The sequence below is a fragment of the Talaromyces stipitatus genome, genomic scaffold, assembly GCF_000003125.1.
Source record: "Talaromyces stipitatus ATCC 10500 scf_1105507295511 genomic scaffold, whole genome shotgun sequence".
Lineage (NCBI taxonomy): Eukaryota > Fungi > Ascomycota > Eurotiomycetes > Eurotiales > Trichocomaceae > Talaromyces > Talaromyces stipitatus.
The window spans coordinates 1,392,180-1,413,349 of NW_002990119.1; the positions used below are offsets into that span (position 1 = coordinate 1,392,180).

Consider the following 21,170-nt stretch of genomic DNA (forward strand, 5'->3'; position numbering starts at 1 on the left):
CTTTAGTTCTATCGGTCCATGTTGATTCTGCTTTAGATCTCTCTATAGCATCCTGCGATCCCATCAAGTTTTGTAGCAGGTTTCTTCTGCATCGCAACCACAGCACGCATGATATCTTCCATCGCCGCTCTTAAACTAACAACCTTCTGTCCCCTAATCTCATCTTGTTCTGCTCCTTCTATCTCCTTAATCTCCTGCGCCAGTCCAGGATCCAAAACCAAAAGTAAGGCATCAGCCCTAAAACTCTGCTCCTCAACTATGATGACTAGATTCTTGAAGCTTGGTAATAATGTGCACTCCCCATGATGCTTCCTTTCTTCACTAGCGGCAAAGTCCTTTCTCTCTACAACCCGCTCAATAGGGTCTCTCATCTGCGTCTCGAGCTGCTGGCTCAGGACCCTATGACGTGCGACAATATCCACGACTCCCAAGCTATCTGTCTGCATAAACCGAGCGAAAAAACGAACCTCAAATGACGAATCACTCTCAACCATATTAAGCCAATCCCTAGAGATCCGTCCACACAGATCTCTCTGCCTCGGTTCCATGCCCAGCTTCGCTTTCAGATCCACAATCGCGTATATTCCGAGAATCCTTGCCGCAGAAGGAACACAGCTCCTCCAACGAGAGGATATGGCTTGGAGAGGGGTCGTGGAGCTCAAAGATAATAGTCGGGCATGAGAGAGAGTTCATGAGCCAGAGGTAGTTTGTGACTTCTCGAACATAGCGGTCGCGGATAGAGAGGAAGGAGGGAACCTAAGGGTGAGGGAGGCTGTGGTCGAGAGGGTGCCGCCATTTATCCCAGTCAACTTGCGTATCATCCATTGTATGAGGCTATGATTATTTGATACTGATGAGATTGATATCGCTATAGCCTATAAGCACATCGTCCGAGGCCAGTTTGCAGTTATAGGAGCTACAGTTAAGTATGCGGTCACCACGAGAAAGCCTCACTCTACTTCATTCTATTTAGTTGGTGTTTCTATCGTTGTTTTCATTGCTGCTCTTTTCTTTTCCAGCGGACTAGTGGCCAGTTTTTCAATCCCTTATTTTCTACATCCAAAATTAAAGCTCACTATAATTGCCCGGTGGAACCTTTTTAGATCTCAGCTGCTCTAGATGTTAGTTCATTTAGAGCCTTCTCTTAGCTTAATTTCATCAACTATAGAGATGTAACTATTGCCTAGGGTTTAACCTTAATCCACTTTTAGAGAATAGGGTTCGGAAATTCCGAAATGTTCCTCACACAGGCTTTCATGGGTCAAGATTTCATGATCAATCTCCAATTAGACTATTAGTAATAGTCACTAAATGCTTAAAACTTAGTTTGTCATTTTTATTAATGTGGATACTCCTTATAATTTGTGTACCCATTGCTCCTTTAGGCTTGGCGTACATTAAGTATTTAGGTATTCCAGCACCGAAGGCACCTCAGCGATGAACATTTTGACCCCTAAAGTCCAGTAGTCAATTTCTCTATTATCGTGAAGCAGCCATGGCGTCTAACAACATTCACCATGGCGAGGTCACCATATCTACGCAGCCAACGACGCCGATCCACTACTCTTATGTCCCAGGGGGCGATCAGACAGAGCATGGAGTGGGATATCTCATAGTCTTCCTCAGTGGACTCCACGATCCCAGGAAGGTATGGACACCAGTGCTGCGCTTCCTCGACAAAGACTGGCCGCAGGGCATTGCTCGACCGGCAATGCTCCTGTATGATCGCTTCGGTTCCGGGGAGACAGCAAAGAAACACACCTCCGAAGCGCACGATGCAATGGATGCAGCAAAGGATCTACGAGAGCTGATTATTTGCGTAGCTGACAAGCATCTCCAAATACCAGCCAACAAAGTCACTGGTCTGCCGCTTATATTCGTAGCACACTCCTTTGGCGGTGTCATTGCTGAGTTGTATGCTAAGCAATATCCAAGGGCTGTGGCAGCATTACTGTTGCTAGATCCATCACCCACCGACACTGATGGAGAGAGCTGGTTTCCAGACCCGGATGCATCCGACTTCAAGCCCGAATTGCTTCCGGATGGTGTTACAACGGCCATACTTCGCAAAGCCAGAGCACAGCAGCGAGCTAGCCCTTATAACCCCAACACACCAAATAAAGAAGGGATCAAGTGGGACAATCTATCTACGTACATACCAGAAGTCGGTACACCGCAGCTGATAGGTCCTTGGGAAGGCACGCCTATTCTCGCGATCATGGCGCATGATCCTTCACCTTACGCCGAGCAAGTGAGGAAGGTGTGTCTGTTCTATTACAAATATTGATTGTTAACCTTTTTACTAACGCAAATTAGCTGACTGGAATTCCAGCCTTGTTAACACTGACTTATAATTCTCCGAACTGGTTCCGCTATCTTGAGAGACTGGCGAAATTGGTGCCACCGCATCTTCGAAAGGGTCCGACGGTGGCGAAAGGAAGTGGACATTTCATACCATTGGAACAGCCTAAACTGGTGGCTGCGGAGGTCAAGGAGCTCATCCAGAAGCTGCAGCTTCTACATAATGTACAGAATAGCAGGCTATGATATATCAGACACTGGGCCCAACACGAATAGGGAAACTCGGAGGAGTGAATCAAGATTGAAAGTGAAAATATATCAACTACCTTTAATTCATCCAATTTCTATATACTAGGCATAATGTATGTGTATTATACATCGCGAAAGACTCCAGAGTAGGGAATGAACGATTCATATGTATTATACAGAATAAAGTAAAATAAAAAAGCTACCCTCGCCAATGACCAATGTCAAAATAGAGAACAGTGGTGTAGTCTAAGCTCGTCTCAACGAATTTCCGAATCACAAGGCGATTATTTTGAAACCGGCGCAGATTTTGGCAGAAACCGCAATTGCCGTGGATTTCCCTTGAAATCACTTGGAAGGAACCGCCAGACTCCGGCCAAGCTTCGGGAAAGGAACCAGGACAAGAGGTACGGGACGAAGAAGGGAGCTTCGTCAGGCCAATTTTTATTCACGCCGTTCTCGAATGTCACATCGCGACAGCCGAAAATGAAAGCTTGATGACGTGACTATCAACGAAAATCAGCAACATTGTTTTAATAGGAAGAGAGTCTGTAGATGTAGGGGTAAATACCAGTGAACTTTGAGCGACAAGCACCTTCTCGAATCGAAGGTAATGGGTTTTGAGCACTGTCCCTTCCGGGTCGAATTGGCTCTGAATGTCCAAAAGACTTTGAATTTCCTCGTGCAAGTGGTCAACAAGCGGCTTCCCAAATCGATCCACTAGATTCTTGAGCTCCTTTCCGCTATAACCGCCGGGAGTCGTGCTCGTGTATTTCTGGAAGTCCTCCATCGCGGTCTCAAAGGCACGGTGCTGCTCCAGATTCTTAGACATGATTCCCTTCTGACCCAGTGCCTCCTCCACTCCGGGAAAGAACAACTCTTCCTCAATATGATGATGGTGATGGACAACCTCGATCCAGATTTGACAGAACGTGAGGAAGTCTTTGATCTCTGAAGGAGTAGTTACTCCCTCGGCTTGTAGATAGATGGCGTTCAATCCACGAATGTAGATATTATGTGAGATTGCCATTTCATTTACAGCAAAGATGCCGTCTGCCTATCAAGCCGTCAGAATGGATTTGACCTGCAAAGAACGGGTTCTCGCTCACGTTGCCCTTCGTAAACTTAGGGCTGGGGACTAGCTGGAATGGGCCGTCGGCCCAGTTACTCTTTGCCATCTCTGCAAGATGTTTACCAAGGAGAGCCCAACGAAGCGGTGGCAGTCAACGTTATTCTAGAGATCAGAATCTCCTGCGTATATATAGACTCAGGAAGACAAGCGTTCGTTCACGTAGAGGAACTGATAATATGACCACTTGGACAGGAAAAATGTTTAATGTTTTATGTTTCTAGTGAGCTTCTCATGGAGGGAGAAGACTCATTTGTAATCGCTGGCCAAGCAGTACGCCTTCCATTCTGGTACACTTTCCTTGAAGGGGATCCAAACACCGAGATTGAGATTAGGTTGAGGCTATTACTAAGAATGGATATTGGTCTGAGTCTTGACTCAGCTCGGATGGAGCAAAGTGGATTGAGTCATCCAGATCAGGTTAGCGCTTGCAGGAGATCTGACCGCAGTCTTCTCAGCCAATCAAACAACGCCCAGTCACGATAGCTTCACGCCACCAGCGCAAGCCATGCCTTTCTGTTTCTTCACTTTAAAAGGATTACTGCCATCGCTGTTGGTCGGCATGCTTGTGCGGCCGCATCGAGCATTGATGTATATTAGGATAGCATATCAGTGACGCCTATTCGAGATGATCCAACCACCAGCAGTCCCAGAGCGTGCCACTATCGTATGTCTACAATGCAAAATGCGAAAGCGGAAATGCGACAAGCGTCTCCCATGCTGCTCCAATTGTGACCGGTAAGGCATTTTGGAGCTGCCAAAGAGTCTAGCCTACTGTTTTTTCAGAGGCGGTCCACGCTAACACGACGTTTGATCAGAGTACAGCGCGCTTGTCGGTATGACTACCATGAGCCGCAGTCAACCGCAAGAAGCACATGGACTGTTACATTGCAGAACGGGGCTTCTGGAGCGTCGGGAATAAAACGATATGAAAACACTCACTTTCAGATCTCGGCATCGTTCTTTCCTCGACGACAGGACGGGCAGGGGACGCCACATCGCAATAGATTCGCTAAAGCGCCAGTCACGGTATGTGAGCGCTGTCGGTCTCAAAAGCGGGCGTGCGACAAGGCATGGCCCAGCTGTTCCCGATGTGCGAAGTGAGTTGTATCTTTCCTTTGGTATCATGACAGCGATGATGCCATCAGTAATTCAATTTTGAAACTCACTTATAGTCAGGCATCGCGTTCCTTGCGTATATGGACCGGGCTGCACAACTAGGAATCAATCCAGCAACCCGGCCAGCTCTCATAGCCCATGTGGTCCAATAGACAGGTTCTGGGCGGGGATCGTAGACCCATTCCAGACCCATCCATTATCGTTTCCTCCGGATTTGGTGAACCACTGCAATCTCTATCGTTAGTAGCGCAAAAATATCCGAGATTCGTGATAAAATTTTCTAATCAATACAACTGTTCTAGGAATATCTATCTTAGCTCCTTGCTTAACACCACGCTCATCTGACGTGTCACAGATTCCGATTGTTCAGTATTGGTTCACTCCAACCTATAATGATGCTACACTCTTTATTACCACTTTACTTTGCGTCCTATCGCATCAACGGCGCCGGTGGATGCTGACAGGGCAGACTGCCGATGGCAGTTTTAGACCTCAGGATGTACGGTGGCTCGATTGGTGTTATGTTGAAGGAATTCGGCAAATAAATAGAGCTTTGAACGATCCTGAGCCTGTTATAACGGACAACATGATCCTCAATGTTCTCATCATGGCCGCCGCAGATGGGGGCACGGTCTCGATCAACTCCTTGGAATCCCCGTTTCATGCCCCTCTTCGCAGCCTTCAGTGGCTCGATATCTATGGCTCGGTATCAGCAAATCCGGTCCATTTGCGAGGCTTGATTCAACTTATTCATCTTAGAGGTGGACTGGAAATGATCGAGCTACCCGGTCTGGGTGCAGTTCTCTGTTTGTAAGTGTATACTGGAGATGAAAAAGGTGTATTTCTTTATGGTTAACATTATCGCACAGCTTTGAGCTCATCAATTGCTCCAGGAGCCTATCACATCCCCAGTTTTCGTTCATTTCACTTCAAGGCATTAAGAATCCAACCATTAGCGAATATTTCATGTTCAGCACCGATGGCCTCAAAGATCGGTTCGCGGAACTATATCGTGTGGGTTGTTCTGAAGAATTCCTCGCTATATATCAAGCCATGAGAGTCCACCTGTTCACGCTGGATAGATACTTGAGGGGAATGATACCGGATCCAGATCTGCGTCAGATTAGTGATCGGCGAAATCTTATCCAACACCGTCTCATGTCCCTGAGACCTTCCTCTGGACGCGCGGACTGCCAGGTGAACCTCTCTGAGGCCTGCCGTCTTTCTGCTATCATTTTCAGTGTGGGCGTCATATTCCCACTCTCGGGACACGAAGCGCCTTTTTCTTCTCTTGCAAATATGTTGCGTGTAGAACTCGAACGGTGTGATGTGACGGCTATGCTATCGGAACCTAAACATACTACCCTCTTGGTTTGGATTCTCACCCTGGGTGGGATTGCTGCAACACAACCCGATTTACGGCCCTGGTTTGTGAATAAACTCGGTACCATCGTTTTGACTTCGACAGCACAATGGATTGGTGTTAAAAAGAGACTTCAAGCTATGCTCTGGTTGAGTGCTTCATGTGACTGCGCAGGCGAGCGATTGTGGAAGGAGGTTGAGAGCTTGAGATCACAACCACCTTGTCGTGAATCAAGAGATTTATGATCAGTGTAATAAATAATTCATTTAATGCTTAATTAAGATACCAATCAATACCTACTTTGAGATCCGCGTATCAAGTGAATATCCACAACACCATCCCTGTGTTTTTACTTTCCGACACTTAGTATGATTGATCGCCGAAATAATTAGAAATCTCCATACAATAAAATAGAATGACTTTCATTGAGCTAGTAGAACAACCAAAATTACGTACGATCTGCCTTGATCATATCGGCTGCTTTTTCTGCAATGGCATAGACAGTAGCGAGAATATTTCCTCCAACTTGTGCGGGAATAACGCTGGCATCAACTACTCGTAAGCCATTAACACCTTTGACACGCAGCCTCTCATCCACGACAATACCCATAGCACAGGTACCGAGCAGATGGTTGAAGGTCATAGTTCGATCTCGAGCAAAGGAGATACCTTGCTCTCGATCCTGAAGATCAACCTCCGGGCCAGGGTCAATACGTCCTGCTATCTTCTTCTTGATCCGTGGTGACTGAAACACGCGATCAACGAAGCCTAGGCCAGCAGCGAGTACATGTGCATCCGCGGGGTGAGCTAAAAGCCCAAGATCAATTTCGGGATCCAAGAAAGGGTCCGAGGAAAGAATGTGAGTGCTTCCTCGTGACAATGGATATGCGAGGCTCACAAGGGCTGTGTAGCATGCATTTCGACCCGGGGGTGCACCAGGCATGAGTTTACCCTGATTTCCATGTCCCACTACAAGGTCAAAGTTGGCAGGAACACCAGTAAACTGTACTGCAGCAGATTTTGGACTGCGTAAATGAGAAATGATGTTTTCGGCTTCTACTTCTGGTATTGGAGCAGTGCTTTTGGTGATCTTGGCGGCAGTTTCTTCTACCTCCTGTGGGGAGACAATGGTTGGGTACGGTAGAAATCCGGTGAGGCTCATTGTGCCGGCGAAGGCACCAGATCCTTTCTCGCCCAAAAGCTGTTGATGTTCCTGCAGGAGGGAAGGATCTTTGAAAAGAGAGTCGAGGGAAATTTGATCGGGCGCAAGCTCATAAGTGACGGAGGTCATGGGGTGTTCTTGAAGATTACTGCCGACACCTGGAAGCTGTATAACACAGTCTACACCGGCCGCTTGAAGCACTTTTGGATCACCAATGCCTGAAAGTTCCAGAAGCCTGGGACTCTGAATTGAGCTGGCCGAAAGAATGACTTCTGTCGTCGTGAGAACCTGGTAAGTGGCCTTTTCGTATAGAAATTCCACGCCCTTTGCAGTAGAAGTATCCTGATCCAGTAACACTTTGGTCACAGTCGCATCTGTCAGGACCTTGAGGTTCTTACGCTCAATATTAGGTTGTAGGTACCCCGTAGCAGCATAGCTTCTAACGGCCTTATTATCCTTGCGGTCAATAGTCGAGAGTGTACCATAGAAACCAACATGATTCCCACTCCAGGGATCCTTTGGACGAGCAACGCCGGATACCTCATCAAATGCTTCCATAATGGAATCTTCAACCGGTACTCTCCAAGGCGGAAAGGAAGTTTTGATCGGTCCGGAATGGCCATGGAAGACGGAGTCTTGACTGTAAAAGTCCGCTTTGCCGGCTGCTTGCTTTCCGCTATTTTCGTCTTGTGTCTCGCTTTTGTGGTAGTACGGAGCCAGTTCAGTCCAGGACCAGCCTTTGTTCCCAAGTTTGCCCCAGTAGTCGATGTCTTCGGCGGAGGGTCTGCAGTAAGCCAGAAAGTTGACACCACTTGATCCTCCAACTAGTTTCCCGCGAGCCACGTGGTGAATTTGGTTGTTCGTTCCAGCCTGTTCAAATCAGATATCGTTGTTAGCTAGCTTCGGCAAATGTTAAATTTGTGCACAAGAAGGAAGAGCAATACCTGAGGAGTAGACTTGTACATCCAGTCATACTCGGGATTGTGTAGAACAGCGGACATTCCAGTTGGCATGTCAACATTCATATCTCCCAATCTAGATTTACCAGCCTCGATCACTCCAACACGAATACTTGGATCTTCAGTCAAGCGAGCCGCGAGCACCAAGCCGGCTGTCCCACCTCCAACAATGACATAGTCAAACGGATACGAATCTTCGAGGAAGTCGGGTAGACTTGTCACAGAATGTGCCATTTTGTCTTTCTAGTGCTTGTGTGCTAATTTTCAAGTATGAAAACTGCCAAAAACTTGACTCTGAAATTACTCTTTCATGCTTCTAAAATATTTGAACCTATAACCAGTATGTATACATCCTCTTTTAGATGAGAATAGCCAGGTTTTCTATGCAACTACCAGCTGAGCTGGGTTGTTTATGTAATAGCGCTTTCCTTCATTGGCTTTCTACCTGCCGTAGTATAATAAGCCTACGCTATGGAGGTCTTCCATCTCTAATTTTGACAATTGATTACTCTAGGGCTAAATTTGCCTTAATCGCTTACATGCTGACTGAAATATAAAAGTGAGAGATTGTGTTTCAATTATCCGTCTTCGAATATCCTAGCATAGAAGATGTCTCTGAAATTAAACAAATGTTAAACCGTAAGCGGTGATTTCTGCAGGGAGACAATTTCTTGAAAACTTATCTAAGAAATAATGATACCAACATCTAATTAAGTGCCCCGATCAGGTCCGCAAAGCTTATATCCATAATTTTATTCGAATACTAGCATGCATCAGATGTTTATTCAACGGAAATTGATGCTAGGACTTTCGGCATTACATGGCTGCGAGGCGTATACTAGATAGGCTGACTCGGAGGTATATACGGCATTACAACAGATCTCCGTAGCTGTGCTTCAATATGCAATTTCGTGGCTAAACTATATTTAGTAGTACTACCATATAAGGATTAGCTGTTGTCAGGCATATGGACACTTTGTTGTCTATGACTAAACGCAGTTTTCCCGGTGGTGGCTTGTTAGTAAAATTTGTGGACTGTCTTGTTCAGCGATGAAGTGTTTTCATTGTGAAACGTAACTATATAGTTTTCGGCGAGACCCCAGAGACCTGCAGAACCAGGGTCTCGGCTAGCTTCTAGGATAAGGCTGTAGACTAGTGCTGCAGGTGCGGCCGCACGTACATCGGATTTCGAACCCAAATCAAGATCCTCATGTGGATAGTCCAATGATAGTATCCGGATCATGATGCGGCCGCTAGCGCGAACTCTAAATCTGGAACCTTAAATCTATTAAAATTATCCACGTTTTAGCCAGCAGACAACCCAATTTCTGGCTAGGGAACTTTAATCTACATTTTAGGGCTATCAACGGTCGCGACTTAGCACCTGATTTGGAAAATGTGGTTGCGATGTACTCATTATTCCGTAAGCAACGGCTTTATGACGGGTGCTCGGACTTGATGGTCGTTTGCGGTAGGGCCCATGATTTGCACCACATACCTATATTAGCTTGCTCACAATCTATTGAAAGACCCCCATTGAAAAAGTGGTCCTATCAATCCAGAGCTGAGCTTAGTTTTTTTTTAACCACATACAAGCTGAAACAGAAATTCATCGAATCCTGAACATGTCGCCCAGTCTGACCGGCAAAGTCGCCCTGGTTACAGGAGCATCGCGAGGAATTGGCCGTGCAACTGCTTTAGCACTCGGAAAAGAAGGCGCCTCGGTTGTTGTCAATTATGTTTCCTCTACAGATGCCGCAGAAGAAGTAGTGAAAGAGATTGGCACTGATCGAGCAGTTGCCATTAAGGCAGATGTGTCGAAGATCGACGATATAAAGAGCCTGATTCAACAAATCGTCAAGCAATTCGGGAAAATCGATGTTATTGTTCTTAATGCCGGTCTTCTATGGCAAAACGGAGCACTTAGCAATGTCGATGAGAGCGCTTTCGATAAGATCTTCCAAACGAATGTCAAGGGCCCCTTTTTCCTGATCCAGGAAGCTGCGAACCATGTCCCCGACGGCGGTCGAGTTCTCCTTTTCTCGAGTTCGCTGACAGCCGTCAGTATAATTACCCCCAACTACCTCCTCTACGTCGCGACCAAGGGTGCAGTTGAGCAGATGACGCGTGTCATGGCTAAGGACCTGGGTAAGAGAGGTATTACTGTCAATACGATCTCTCCGGGTCCCATCTCTACGGATACATATTTCGTTGGCAAGACGGAGGAGATGATCAAGCTCCAGAGAACTTTTGCACCTGCAAACAGAATTGGAACACCTGAAGAGGTGGCGGATGTTATAACATTCATGGCAAGCGATAAGAGTCAATGGATCAACGGGCAGAACATTCGAATCAATGGTGGTATGACGATAGGTTAGATAAGGAAAAGATTTTGGTTACATTCTCTCTCTTTCCCTTTCTTATCAACGTAAACGATCCTCCGCAGGGGCTCTTTGCTTGTATGTTGAATTTATAGATATACAAAATTTTTCTCGTAAACGTCAGTGGAACAATTACGATTATTGAATTCTCATCGGTTTTAAGTGACTCGAACAGTCATGGCTTGTGTAGATATTTCCGGTGATTAAATCGTAGCTTCATATCTCATGTTTTTGATCAAACCCAAATTTTCCCTCAAAGCCCCCACCACCGGATCTATTAAGTATAACCAAAAATGCGTCCCAAGAAGAATACCACTTCTTTTCTTGACTGACATGATTGCATCTCCCGAAAGAACTTAAGTGCATTGACTGCGTCCACAATCGTCTGAGCTTGGTGGTTGGAGCTCACGTCCCGTAAATAAAACAGATCTCCGAGATCCATCACGGCTTTGATTACAACCCATGTAAAACCTTGGGTCGTTAAGAGTGGTTTTCCAGCTCCATCAAACGTGGAACATTGTTTTAGCACCGTGCAAAGACGGACAAGAAACCGCTCGGTGTAGGTCTCTTGAAAGTTTTCCAGCCGAAACAATGTGAGCGCAATCAAGTATAGCGACAAGAACTGTGATGATTGGTCCATGTATACCGAGCTTTCGTCCAATCGCGGCTTGACGAACCCCACTAAATCACTATTAAGAAGAAATTCCGTTATTAATGCTTGTGACCTGAGCGGTGTAAAGCTAAGGTCGTAATCTCCAATTAGGTCAGTGTTCCACATCTCCAGCTGTGTGTTGTTGTGGAGGCCCACTGCAGTCGCAAAGAATTTTTGGAAACTGGCAAGTTCCTGTCTGGCACCAATGCTGCCCTGCGATGTGACCGGAGGACATACCAGGTATGGCATGATGTGAGACAAATAGGTCGTCATCTTGGCCGAAGATGCGAGAATAATATTCCGGAGCCCTCCTCGAAGATGGAGAGCTGCTTCATAGCCTAGTAGGTGGGAATTAGACGCCTTCGGGTCTGCTAGGCGAGACTCGGTAATGATGGCCATAATAATGCCGCCGAGAAGCTCGTCTGATATCGCCTGTTGGCTTCGCTGTAGGGCATAGTTTAGAGACTGATAAGCTCGAGCCTTCCGATGAAGCAAAGATAATTGCATTTGCGACTGATTGCCGGGGAGCGCATTCCTCGCAAATCTACCATGCGCCGCAATTAACATCCATTGCAAAGTCATTGGTGAAGATAGAGAGATTGGAAAGCTGACATCGCAGACAGAACTGAAGATAGCGTCCGATCGTGTTCCATACACAGAGCTCGGTACCGTGAGAAGATCTGTAGAATAAGTAGACTGTTAAAATTTTGACACACGGATTGTATGTTAGGATTGGAAAATTAAAAAACAAAAAAGTATTAAGAAGCATACAGGAATGAAACAAATATCGGTCTTCAAGGCTGAGGTCGTGAGGAAGTTGGCAAAACGGATCCAATGTAGCGCTTATCTCCTGGATCGTGGGACGCGCAAGTTTAACAACTGGCAATTGGAACACTGATTCTTCAATATAACCAGATGACGATAGTTGGAAACTTGTCTGCAATTCCTCAGGTTGTCGCTTTTCCTTGTTGCGATCGCTCGTAGCCTTCTAATGATATGTTAGCTTCTCTAAAGTATACCCCGTCAGACGCATCTTCAACGTGCCTTAGTCTGCTTTGAAGGTGCTGCTGTAGCTCTCCAAGTTAGAACGAGAGGTTTCGACGAGGATGACTTCGGTCGCGTTTCGCTTGACAGCTTCTTTTTCATCTTTTCACGAACAGATTGTCCCACGCGATCGAGGATTGCGAGAGAAGGTACTAGGTACCTCGAACCGGCGAATTGAAGACATGGTTCTCCGAAAGCTTCTTGCCTATCGCTTGCGCTTCTAGCCCCGGTCACCTGATGTAAGAAAATCGGCCGATAACAGGCCATATTTAACCTCGAGTCTGCGCATCTATTTGCTTGGAGATATAGTTCCAGCACATCATTGTTCCATAGACCAACCGTTTTACTTTCGTTTGTGGACGCAGATTCCGGAAAGGCTGTCGTTCAGTCGGTTCTTCCGCAGCACGGCCGCTCTGTTAATTATCTGGTAACTAGTAGCCTTTTCAAGTCAGTTAGATATAGTCACCAGGTTAAAGATTAAGAGATGGAGACTTACCTGTCGGTTACTGGCATCTTTAACTAATCCCTTGGTAAAAGTGCGCATATCGACGACTCGCAAAGCATCCGGTTTTCCGGTATGGAAGAATCAAAAATAACTCAATGACGACTTCCAATATATTTATGACCCAGCAGACAATCCCATATGATAATGAGGCTGCATTCTATAACCTGGTGAATTTTCAGCGTCTATCCTACAAATGCCGAAATAGGCAACTGGTGGCACCGGCTAGCGACAGTGGACCGGAGCGGACGCCACAAGTTTACCCTTGGGTGCTAGCATGGGAGTTTAGGTTGTCCAATGCCATTCACCTTATGTCTAGGGTGAGAAGGGCACAGATCTTTATTATATAAACCTGCGTTGGCAATGTCCCCGGAGATCTCACATTTCCCACAGTTCAAACAGTGCTCCTCTTCGCTACGTTGAAACGCCCCTTTCGATTGTGCAGTACATGATCACATTCCTACCGAACCGTACTTCCAACCTTAGGAAAATAATGAGCATTGAATGGTCAGAAATGGCGTCCATGTACGATGAGAATATATCTCGCAGATGGACTGCAGAAAATAATATATGGCCGGAACCATGTGTCTTGTTTTCTGAGGTATGATCACCACTTCTTTTCTAGTAAAAGACTACAATCTCATTGTCCTCCTTGTATAGTTACAAGATCCACAAAGTCCTCACAGCAACACAAGTACAAATAACTGTACCGATCCGGCGTATGATACTACAAAGCAATATCCAGGTGCACATGATAGTGATTCCCATACCGTCGACCGTCAGAACTCTGCTACAGCCTCAAAAGAAGAGTCTCCCCTTTCTTCGCCAGATTCCAATTATGACCAAGACACATCGACTCCGAAAAGTCGCAAGGTCTGTCTCCAGCCTTTTCCTACCTTGATACTCGTATGAGAATCTCAAGCTAAGCTCTGTCTTGCCTTTAAAGAATGCGCAGAGACGAAAAGAGCAGAACCGCCTTGCGCAAAGAGCATTCCGAGAACGAAAAGAGAATTATATACAAAGCCTACTCCACCAAATCGACGAGATGAATCAACAACATATGCGTCTAATAGAAAGTTACCAAGCCGCAAAGAACAATGCTCTATGTCTCCAGATCCAGGTAGAGGAGCTACAACGAAGGCTCGAAGCGTGGAATAACACCAAACTGCTTGTTCTAAAGGTTGGGGCTACGAATAATACCCAGGTTGCTCTGTGTTCGATGCCGGCTTCTGATGTGGTTCAGGAAACCAATCTGAAGTCGGGCTCTAATTCATCAAGTCTAGTTTTACTTTGATTTCTGTATATCACCCGGTATGATAATGATAATGCAGTACTTATGTTATATAATGAATCTGAATAATGTCCTACAAGTGTCCCCTTCGCCACTTGAAAGCCCCGGGGCGGGAGGATTTTTGTCTTTTTCAAGATCTTATTGTTGGTTACCTTATCTCGTTTCGGTTTCATAGAATCTGGTAATCTAGAGAACATCCTCAATCGTAGACCTTTGCCGTAGACCTTTGCTACATCCATTGTTCAATTGTCTATTGAGATATCAGGCAATGAATTACCTTTTTCGGCTTAATCAAGCACCTTAGAGCATATTGGGTCCTACTACTACTGACATTAATTAAACGCCGGTGTGGAGTTAAAGGCCGATATAGGGCTCTAGTTTCTGCTGCCGAAGCTCAACGTGTATCTTTGATCCAGCTGAAACACTGCATTTCAGCTATTAAATGGCAATTAAGCTGCTTATGGTCACACCATATCAAGAGATAGCACCGAGCCCACGACCAATAACCCGCGCCGCGGGATACCCAATAGGGTAAATGCAGAAAACTGGTTAAAGCCGCTATGAGCGATGACAACACCGCTAGCGGCCGAATTGTGATTTGGAACAGATGCAGCCCATACCGAGGTACGCTGTTTCGTATTGCTTTTTCTGTGTAGGGTGTTGATCGATATCTTATCACGCGAATCAGCTGTGGTGACGATAATTCAAACTGCCTTTTATGAGCATTGGCTTGTTAGAATAGACAGTTTTCTGTCTCTCTAACTTCGTCCTTGCTATAATCTCGTACCTAGTCCGATGATTTTGCTAGAAAGTTAGGAGTATATCAATTATACATCTTATGATGGACTAGTCGTTCATAATCAGCCTCGACTCACAATGCCCTGTAAAATTGGAAATAGATGTCCGCTATATTTCCATGAACATGACCCTCTGCCATAAGTAGGCACCCTACTAACATTATGCCCCTACTTCTATTCCTAGTTTAATCCCTCAAACCGAAAACACCATTAAACATTCCACTGCATCCTCGATAGAATCTGAGGGCAATTCTATGGTACCTCATTAAACAAGGGCCACTACAATCTTCAACCGAACAGGTCTACAGTCTTCCTGCAAAAGTAGCCGCAATATCTAGTTGATCGCTTCTGCTTTCCCCGCTCCTTTAAGTCATATAAAGACAGTCTGTCTCTAAAAGGGTCTCCTGACAGAGACTACAGTCCTCCTTCTCATACACCTACACCAGACCCGTCGGATCGCAGTCCTTCTATCGTTTCGAGCCAACTCAGCTACCCATTAAGCTCAGAACTCTTCTGTCTAGACCTACAGTCCCCTAGCCCTCCAAACCAATAACCATCTACCAACTCAGATTGCCGCAGTGACGCTTCGAGCTTAGATTTTTTTTAGCGCGAAGAATAACTTCTTTCACCATGACAGACACTATGAAGTTCGAACAAATCGGCTTAGCTGCATTTTATAATGCTATTCCAATTCTTGATAACGCCAATGACTGGTTTGAGTAGAACTAGAAGGTTAAGGAATTCATCCGTATATCCCCCATTGCAAAGGATAGAAACGCCCCTCCAATTAAAGAGGAGGAAGCAGAGCAATGGAGTCATCATTAGATATTCTACTCCTCAATGATCTCGGCCAAACTGACCCACAGTGTAGCACAGTGGATTAACACTTTTGGCATTAGTCAAGTGCAACCTCTTATCAAGGAAGTCAAAGATCACTTCAAGCCAGAAGGCTCTGGAACGTTTGTCCAGCTACAGAGACGGTATATGTCACTCACAAGAGCAAAAATGTGGGAGTGTTCAAGCTCTTGGGGCCAAGATTAGGAAAATTCATGCGGAAACCCACCTCCTTGACCCAGATTATGTTACTTCCAAAATTGAGCGAACATTCTTCTTTCTGAACGCATTAGGTCCGGAGTACGAGAGCCTCCGCAAATATGTGTTCAGACAAATAGACATTGTCAATGAAAGAGATAAAAAGGGAAATATTACAGAAGCAGCGCTAACATTTGACTATATTAAAAACAGAATATGATTTATTGGAATCTTTTGGTACTAGTCCGAACGGGGTTAGACTCTGATAGGAGCGTACAATCTGGGTGAGGAATAAATTGACTCTGATTTGCACACTCTCTAAAAACACAGCTAGCTACGCATCTTGATCCTCTTTATATACACAATATAGTGACAAAATAGCAATCCTGAATCCAAAAGTAGGGCTGTCGATATTGTGCCAAACCTGGGATCGGCAATTGTGTTTTTCCGGGGATTCACCGATTAGTAAGGTCGTCCAGAATGGGATTAGCGTATCAGATATCCAACATGATTATAAGGTCACGTGCTGCTAGAAAAATTTCCTAAATGGGTTGGTAACCAATTGCTTGGATAGGTTCAATCTTCTTAATCTCAGAGCCTACGGCAAGGTGGTCACTGCCACATCGTATACAAGACAGGAATAGTTAATTGTGATATGTCACATTTGTTAAGGTAGCGAAGGTTTAGGACACCTTGCAGGCTCGCACTATAAAATCCTTTCTCTTCTCCAGCTTATCCTTCATGTATAAATCAATGATAGTGCCTGTTGAATTAAATTAATTGCATTCAAGATACTATATTCACCAACTATGCTATATAGCTTCTTCTACTTGGCTTGGTTCTATTACCTGCTATCCACCTATCTAATAAAAACCCAGGGCAAATGTTAAAACTATTTCGCGTTGAACGACAGTTACGATAACGAAGCATTACCCAAAGACCAACTTTCAAGTCCACTCCCTGAATTGCTGATTCCATCTATACTCACACAGCTAGAATACAATATTCCTTGGTATCTCTAACGTCGAGATTAACCCTTCATAATCTACATCACAGTCATTATCCTGTCCAACAACTTCAACAGCTGTAGATTCTTCAATTATTTCATATACTTAATATCTTCTACCCATAGCTAATAAGGAAGCATGGTTCTGGTCTTACTTCAGCAAGTATAAGATTCCATATGAGTGATATATAAAGAAGTACAAGAAACAGAAGTTAATAGACATGGATATTTAGTGTGCTATTGTGGATAAAGACACTAGTAAGTGCTGTAGCTGGGTTACAACAGATTTAAAGCGGCAGAGTTCTACCAGCAATATGACGCTCTATCTCTTATGAAAGCATTCTATTTATTCTCTAGGTGCTTCAATCACCGAACCTATTAGGAGTCCAAAGGGAACTTTGCTTAGCTTATAGGCAAAAAAGGAAGAAACCCTTACTTACCAACAATAGCTGGAAAAGGACATCCTTCGCTGGGTTATTATTAATAAATAACCCTTTACAACTAACGTGTTTCACGGGTAAGCGGCGCACCCGGGTAAGTGGCACACCACATCAAAATTCCATCCGGATTTCTAGCAACAACTTTCCGCAGAACCAACAGCATTAAAAAATGGTTAAATCGCGTACGAAAAATGATCCTAGCTATGAAGGGAGGCTTTCTCTTGCTATTGATGCTCTAAATAACGAAAAAATCACGAAATTACGCGACGCCGCACGCACTTTTGACGTATCTTTAACAACACTGCGAAGGCGCCTGAAGGGCTCAGTTCCAGCGCATAATGCCGGTATTACACGCAGAAAGATGACCCCTACAGAAGAAGCTGTACTCCGGGGTTGGGTCTTCTCACTAGAGCGCCGTGGCGTTCCGCCTAGGCAGCATATGCTCCATGAAATGGCAAATATTTTGCTAGCTCAAAGAGATCCTACCAAAATACCTGAGAAGGTTGGTAAGAATTGGGTAACAACCTTTCTTAAGCGACAACCGGATCTCAAGGCTAAATTCGCACGCCGATTATCCTATTCTAGAGCTCTTTGTGAGGATCCAGTCGTTATTGGTGGCTTTTTTGAGGAGATTAAGCAGCTCAAAGAGGAATATGGGATTGCCGATGAAGATATATACAACTTTGACGAGACAGGGTTCGCCATGGGGATCTCTTCTACAGCAAAAGTTATATGCAGCTCAGATCGTTCAGGAAAACCTAGCCTCATTCAGCCAGGAAATCGTGAATGGGTTACTGTTGTTGAGTGCGTTGGAAGCACCGGCACTGTGGTGCCTCCCCTGATTATATTCAAATCCGGCACCACAGAGCTGAGTGGTATACAAGCCCAAAGCTTCCCCCTGATTGGTCAATTACGCACTCTCCAAATGGCTGGACATCTGATGAAATCGGCTTACAGTGGCTAGAAAGGATATTTGAGCCAAAAACGAGGCCTCTCACAGTTGGTACCTATCGGCTTTTGATACTTGATGGCCATAGCAGCCATTTAACACCGGGATTTGATCAGGCATGTAAAAATAATAATATTATTGCATGTTGCATGCCTCCCATCATCTCATCTTTTCAGCCTCTAGATGTAGGGTGTTTTCAGTGTTGAAGCGCTTGTACGGGGCCGCCGTTGAGAGCCGGATTCGGATTGGGATTTACCATGTTGATAAGCTGGATTTCTTAGATATGCTTTACAGCGTACGGATCCAAACTTATACCACACAAAATATTAAGAGCGGCTTTTCACACACTGGGATTGTGCCATATAACCCACAAAAAGTCCTATCTCAGTTGCAAATTGCTGTCCGGGAGGCTACTCCAGCCTCAATTCGCCCTAGCACGTCAAGCAGCAGCACCTGGAGCCCAAAAACGCCTTACAATGCCCGTACGCTAGAAAAACAGGCCAAATCTGTCAAGAGATCTCTCAATATGGGAGATTTAGACAGCAATTCGCCATCGTGTCCGGCTTTTAACCAGTTGATCAAGGGATCCCTTGTAGTGATGCACCAAGCTGCCATTTTAGCTAGGGAGAACCATAACCTACGCGAAGCAAATGATATTTTACAGAAGCGCCGCACTCGCCGTACAAAAGCCCTACAAGCCGATGGTATTTTGACAGTCGCTGAAGGCCGAGAGCTTGCTCAGGAGCTTCCTGAAGAGGCTCAACCCCCTCCTCCACCCAACGGGAGCGCGCCTTTGCAGCCAGCTCAACGGGCCCCCCCAAGGTGTAGTAATTGCTGGGAAATAGGGCATAAGCGCAATCGCTGTCCAAATATATCTACATAGGTAAATATTAATTTATTCACTGTTTGCATATAAATTGTACGAGTTCTTTGAACCAAGTGGGATGCGGCTGTGCCACTTACCCGGGTGCGCCGTTTACCCATGAAACACGTTATTAAATCTCCAGCATTTCAGTGGATCTTCTCTAATATCCTAGGAGTCGCACTTCTATTTACTTCTTGGCATACCCTCCGACAGCAGCTTATGGATGACTTTGATATACAACGCGCTCAATTAAAGGATGAACTTAGGTTATTTTGTAGAATAATTGCTTTATCTCTTGATATTTAGATAAGCAAAAACTACCTTCCAATCCTAGGGATAATCGGCCATTGGCTTACAGAGAGTTTTAATTACTGAGAAAACATTCTTAAATTCAAAGAACTTTTAGGACTACATAGTGGAGAGAATCTGGCTGCAGCAGTTAAGGATATGCTCCTAGAAGTTGACCTTCAATCCAGGTTAACTACAATAATAGGAGACAATGCTAGTAATAATGAGAAGATAGTTTCAATTCTATCTTAAAATCTGAGGCAAAAACTTGGGGTTAACCCTCTATTCCATGGCTCAGAAAGTTACGTCTGTTGCTTAGCTCATATATTAAATCTTATTGTTAAATATATCCTTGAGACTTTAAAATCTAGCAACATGGAGAAAGTGCATGTTGTATATAATTATTTCAAGGGAGGAGAATAGTTATCTGTTAGGTCTTAGGAACCTTTAGCAAGGATTTATATCCTAGCTCTTTGGATACACCAAAGTCCCCAACAAAGGCAAAAATGGAATGAGGTCTGCAAGATTATTAATCTCTTAAGCAAATACATCGAATATGATGTTAATACAAGATAGAATTCCACTTTTCAAATGTTAGACAATACCTTGAAGGCAAGATGCTAGGTCGATAAATTTCTATAACTCCAGACAGATTTTTCTCTCTTTACTATAATGGATTGATCTCGGCTCTCGCAGATCCACAATATCCTTTCAAAATTCAACGAGTTAGCTCTGTTTGTGTCAAAAAAGAAATTTCAAATTAGTCTTACCGTCCTAATCTACTACGAACTTCATGATTTACTCGATGAGGCATCCGAGCGCAAGGAGAGATTCCTAGATCTTGACGAAGATATATCATTGGCTGTAAAGGAAGGTATGAAGAAGTACAAAAAGTACTATACCTTTATGGATACTTCTGATACATACTATACTGCCCTCATCTTGGATCCTCAGATCAAAGATGATCTTCTTCTCGACAAACTGGAAGATAAGACTACTAGGAGGGAGATCCTTTAAGCTCTCCATAACAACCTCCGCCGTGATTACTCAGTCGCCACTATGGAATCAAGCTCACCTATAGGATAATCCCTACTGGAGCACAACACCAAGCATAGTGATGTAGAGTCCTAGTTACTAAAGAGGTTACAGCCATGAAATCAATCTCTACTTTCTGATATTGATTACTATCTTAATAGCTCCCGGGTCAATATAAATGACATGAAGGATCCAAATTAGTTATATAATTAGTAGCGGATAAATAAGGGTGAATATCCCAGAATGGCTACTGCTACTAGAGATTACCTAGAGGTTCCAGTGGAGAGACTATTCAATGCAGGAAGAGACATACTAAGAATTCAAAGACACTGTTGGTTTATAGGTGCAATCGAGATTCCTGGCACCGACGCGAACCAAGGAGAGGTCACGTGAATGTACACGTGACCTCGTCAAGCAAGGACTATATAGACCGCGTCGGGGTCTCATTAAGAGAAGGGAACAGACAATCAGAAGAATATGACTTTACCAATTGGTTACTAAGCTACTTGTATGCACATGTGCAGAAGCGAACCCACAGACACTCAATAAATTCCAAAACGATGAGGATGTTGATGTTGATGGATAATGTATATAGGGAATAGCTCACTG

The 21,170-nt window shown here is 44.6% G+C and overlaps 10 protein-coding genes across 10 annotated transcripts, besides 4 other annotated features; 6 read left to right on the top strand and 4 right to left on the bottom strand.

The window, feature by feature from the left end:
- Window positions 1-32: 32 nt before the first annotated feature.
- Window positions 33-494, bottom strand: TSTA_102310 (uncharacterized protein; the record flags this gene model as incomplete). The annotated part of the gene is made up of 2 exons (XM_002486194.1): window positions 33-440; window positions 468-494. The coding sequence occupies 2 exons, from the start codon at window positions 492-494 to the stop codon at window positions 33-35; spliced, it is 435 nt and encodes a 144-aa protein (XP_002486239.1).
- A 1,001-nt stretch (window positions 495-1,495) lies between these two features.
- Window positions 1,496-2,547, top strand: TSTA_102320 (uncharacterized protein; the record flags this gene model as incomplete). The annotated part of the gene is made up of 2 exons (XM_002486195.1): window positions 1,496-2,260; window positions 2,317-2,547. 2 exons carry the CDS (start codon window positions 1,496-1,498, stop codon window positions 2,545-2,547), a joined length of 996 nt encoding a protein of 331 aa, XP_002486240.1.
- Window positions 2,548-2,834: 287 nt separating this feature from the next.
- Window positions 2,835-3,725, bottom strand: TSTA_102330 (uncharacterized protein; the record flags this gene model as incomplete). The annotated part of the gene is made up of 3 exons (XM_002486196.1): window positions 2,835-3,053; window positions 3,119-3,604; window positions 3,657-3,725. 3 exons carry the CDS (start codon window positions 3,723-3,725, stop codon window positions 2,835-2,837), a joined length of 774 nt encoding a protein of 257 aa, XP_002486241.1.
- Window positions 3,726-4,304: 579 nt separating this feature from the next.
- On the top strand, window positions 4,305-6,403 carry TSTA_102340 (uncharacterized protein; the record flags this gene model as incomplete). Its single annotated transcript, XM_002486197.1, has 4 exons — window positions 4,305-4,414; window positions 4,495-4,705; window positions 5,151-5,605; window positions 5,665-6,403. The coding sequence occupies 4 exons, from the start codon at window positions 4,305-4,307 to the stop codon at window positions 6,401-6,403; spliced, it is 1,515 nt and encodes a 504-aa protein (XP_002486242.1).
- Window positions 6,404-6,606: 203 nt separating this feature from the next.
- On the bottom strand, window positions 6,607-8,513 carry TSTA_102350 (aryl-alcohol dehydrogenase, putative; the record flags this gene model as incomplete). Its single annotated transcript, XM_002486198.1, has 2 exons — window positions 6,607-8,190; window positions 8,265-8,513. The coding sequence occupies 2 exons, from the start codon at window positions 8,511-8,513 to the stop codon at window positions 6,607-6,609; spliced, it is 1,833 nt and encodes a 610-aa protein (XP_002486243.1).
- A 1,391-nt stretch (window positions 8,514-9,904) lies between these two features.
- Window positions 9,905-10,867, top strand: TSTA_102360 (short chain type dehydrogenase, putative; the record flags this gene model as incomplete). Its single annotated transcript, XM_002486199.1, has 2 exons — window positions 9,905-10,652; window positions 10,824-10,867. The coding sequence occupies 2 exons, from the start codon at window positions 9,905-9,907 to the stop codon at window positions 10,865-10,867; spliced, it is 792 nt and encodes a 263-aa protein (XP_002486244.1).
- Window positions 10,868-10,937: 70 nt separating this feature from the next.
- TSTA_102370 (uncharacterized protein) lies at window positions 10,938-12,900 on the bottom strand (the record flags this gene model as incomplete). Its single annotated transcript, XM_002486200.1, has 5 exons — window positions 10,938-11,992; window positions 12,084-12,300; window positions 12,402-12,645; window positions 12,704-12,795; window positions 12,853-12,900. 5 exons carry the CDS (start codon window positions 12,898-12,900, stop codon window positions 10,938-10,940), a joined length of 1,656 nt encoding a protein of 551 aa, XP_002486245.1.
- Window positions 12,901-13,372: 472 nt separating this feature from the next.
- TSTA_102380 (uncharacterized protein) lies at window positions 13,373-14,152 on the top strand (the record flags this gene model as incomplete). The annotated part of the gene is made up of 3 exons (XM_002486201.1): window positions 13,373-13,459; window positions 13,519-13,731; window positions 13,805-14,152. 3 exons carry the CDS (start codon window positions 13,373-13,375, stop codon window positions 14,150-14,152), a joined length of 648 nt encoding a protein of 215 aa, XP_002486246.1.
- A 3,441-nt stretch (window positions 14,153-17,593) lies between these two features.
- On the top strand, window positions 17,594-19,372 carry TSTA_102390 (uncharacterized protein; the record flags this gene model as incomplete). The annotated part of the gene is made up of 4 exons (XM_002486202.1): window positions 17,594-18,299; window positions 18,425-18,493; window positions 18,574-19,195; window positions 19,300-19,372. The coding sequence occupies 4 exons, from the start codon at window positions 17,594-17,596 to the stop codon at window positions 19,370-19,372; spliced, it is 1,470 nt and encodes a 489-aa protein (XP_002486247.1).
- Window positions 17,621-18,322: a mobile genetic element.
- Window positions 18,268-18,729: a mobile genetic element.
- Window positions 18,564-19,139: a mobile genetic element.
- Window positions 19,373-19,439: 67 nt separating the features above from the next.
- Window positions 19,440-20,894: a mobile genetic element.
- TSTA_102400 (uncharacterized protein) lies at window positions 19,902-20,543 on the top strand (the record flags this gene model as incomplete). Its single annotated transcript, XM_002486203.1, has 2 exons — window positions 19,902-19,919; window positions 20,223-20,543. The coding sequence occupies 2 exons, from the start codon at window positions 19,902-19,904 to the stop codon at window positions 20,541-20,543; spliced, it is 339 nt and encodes a 112-aa protein (XP_002486248.1).
- Window positions 20,895-21,170: the final 276 nt, after the last annotated feature.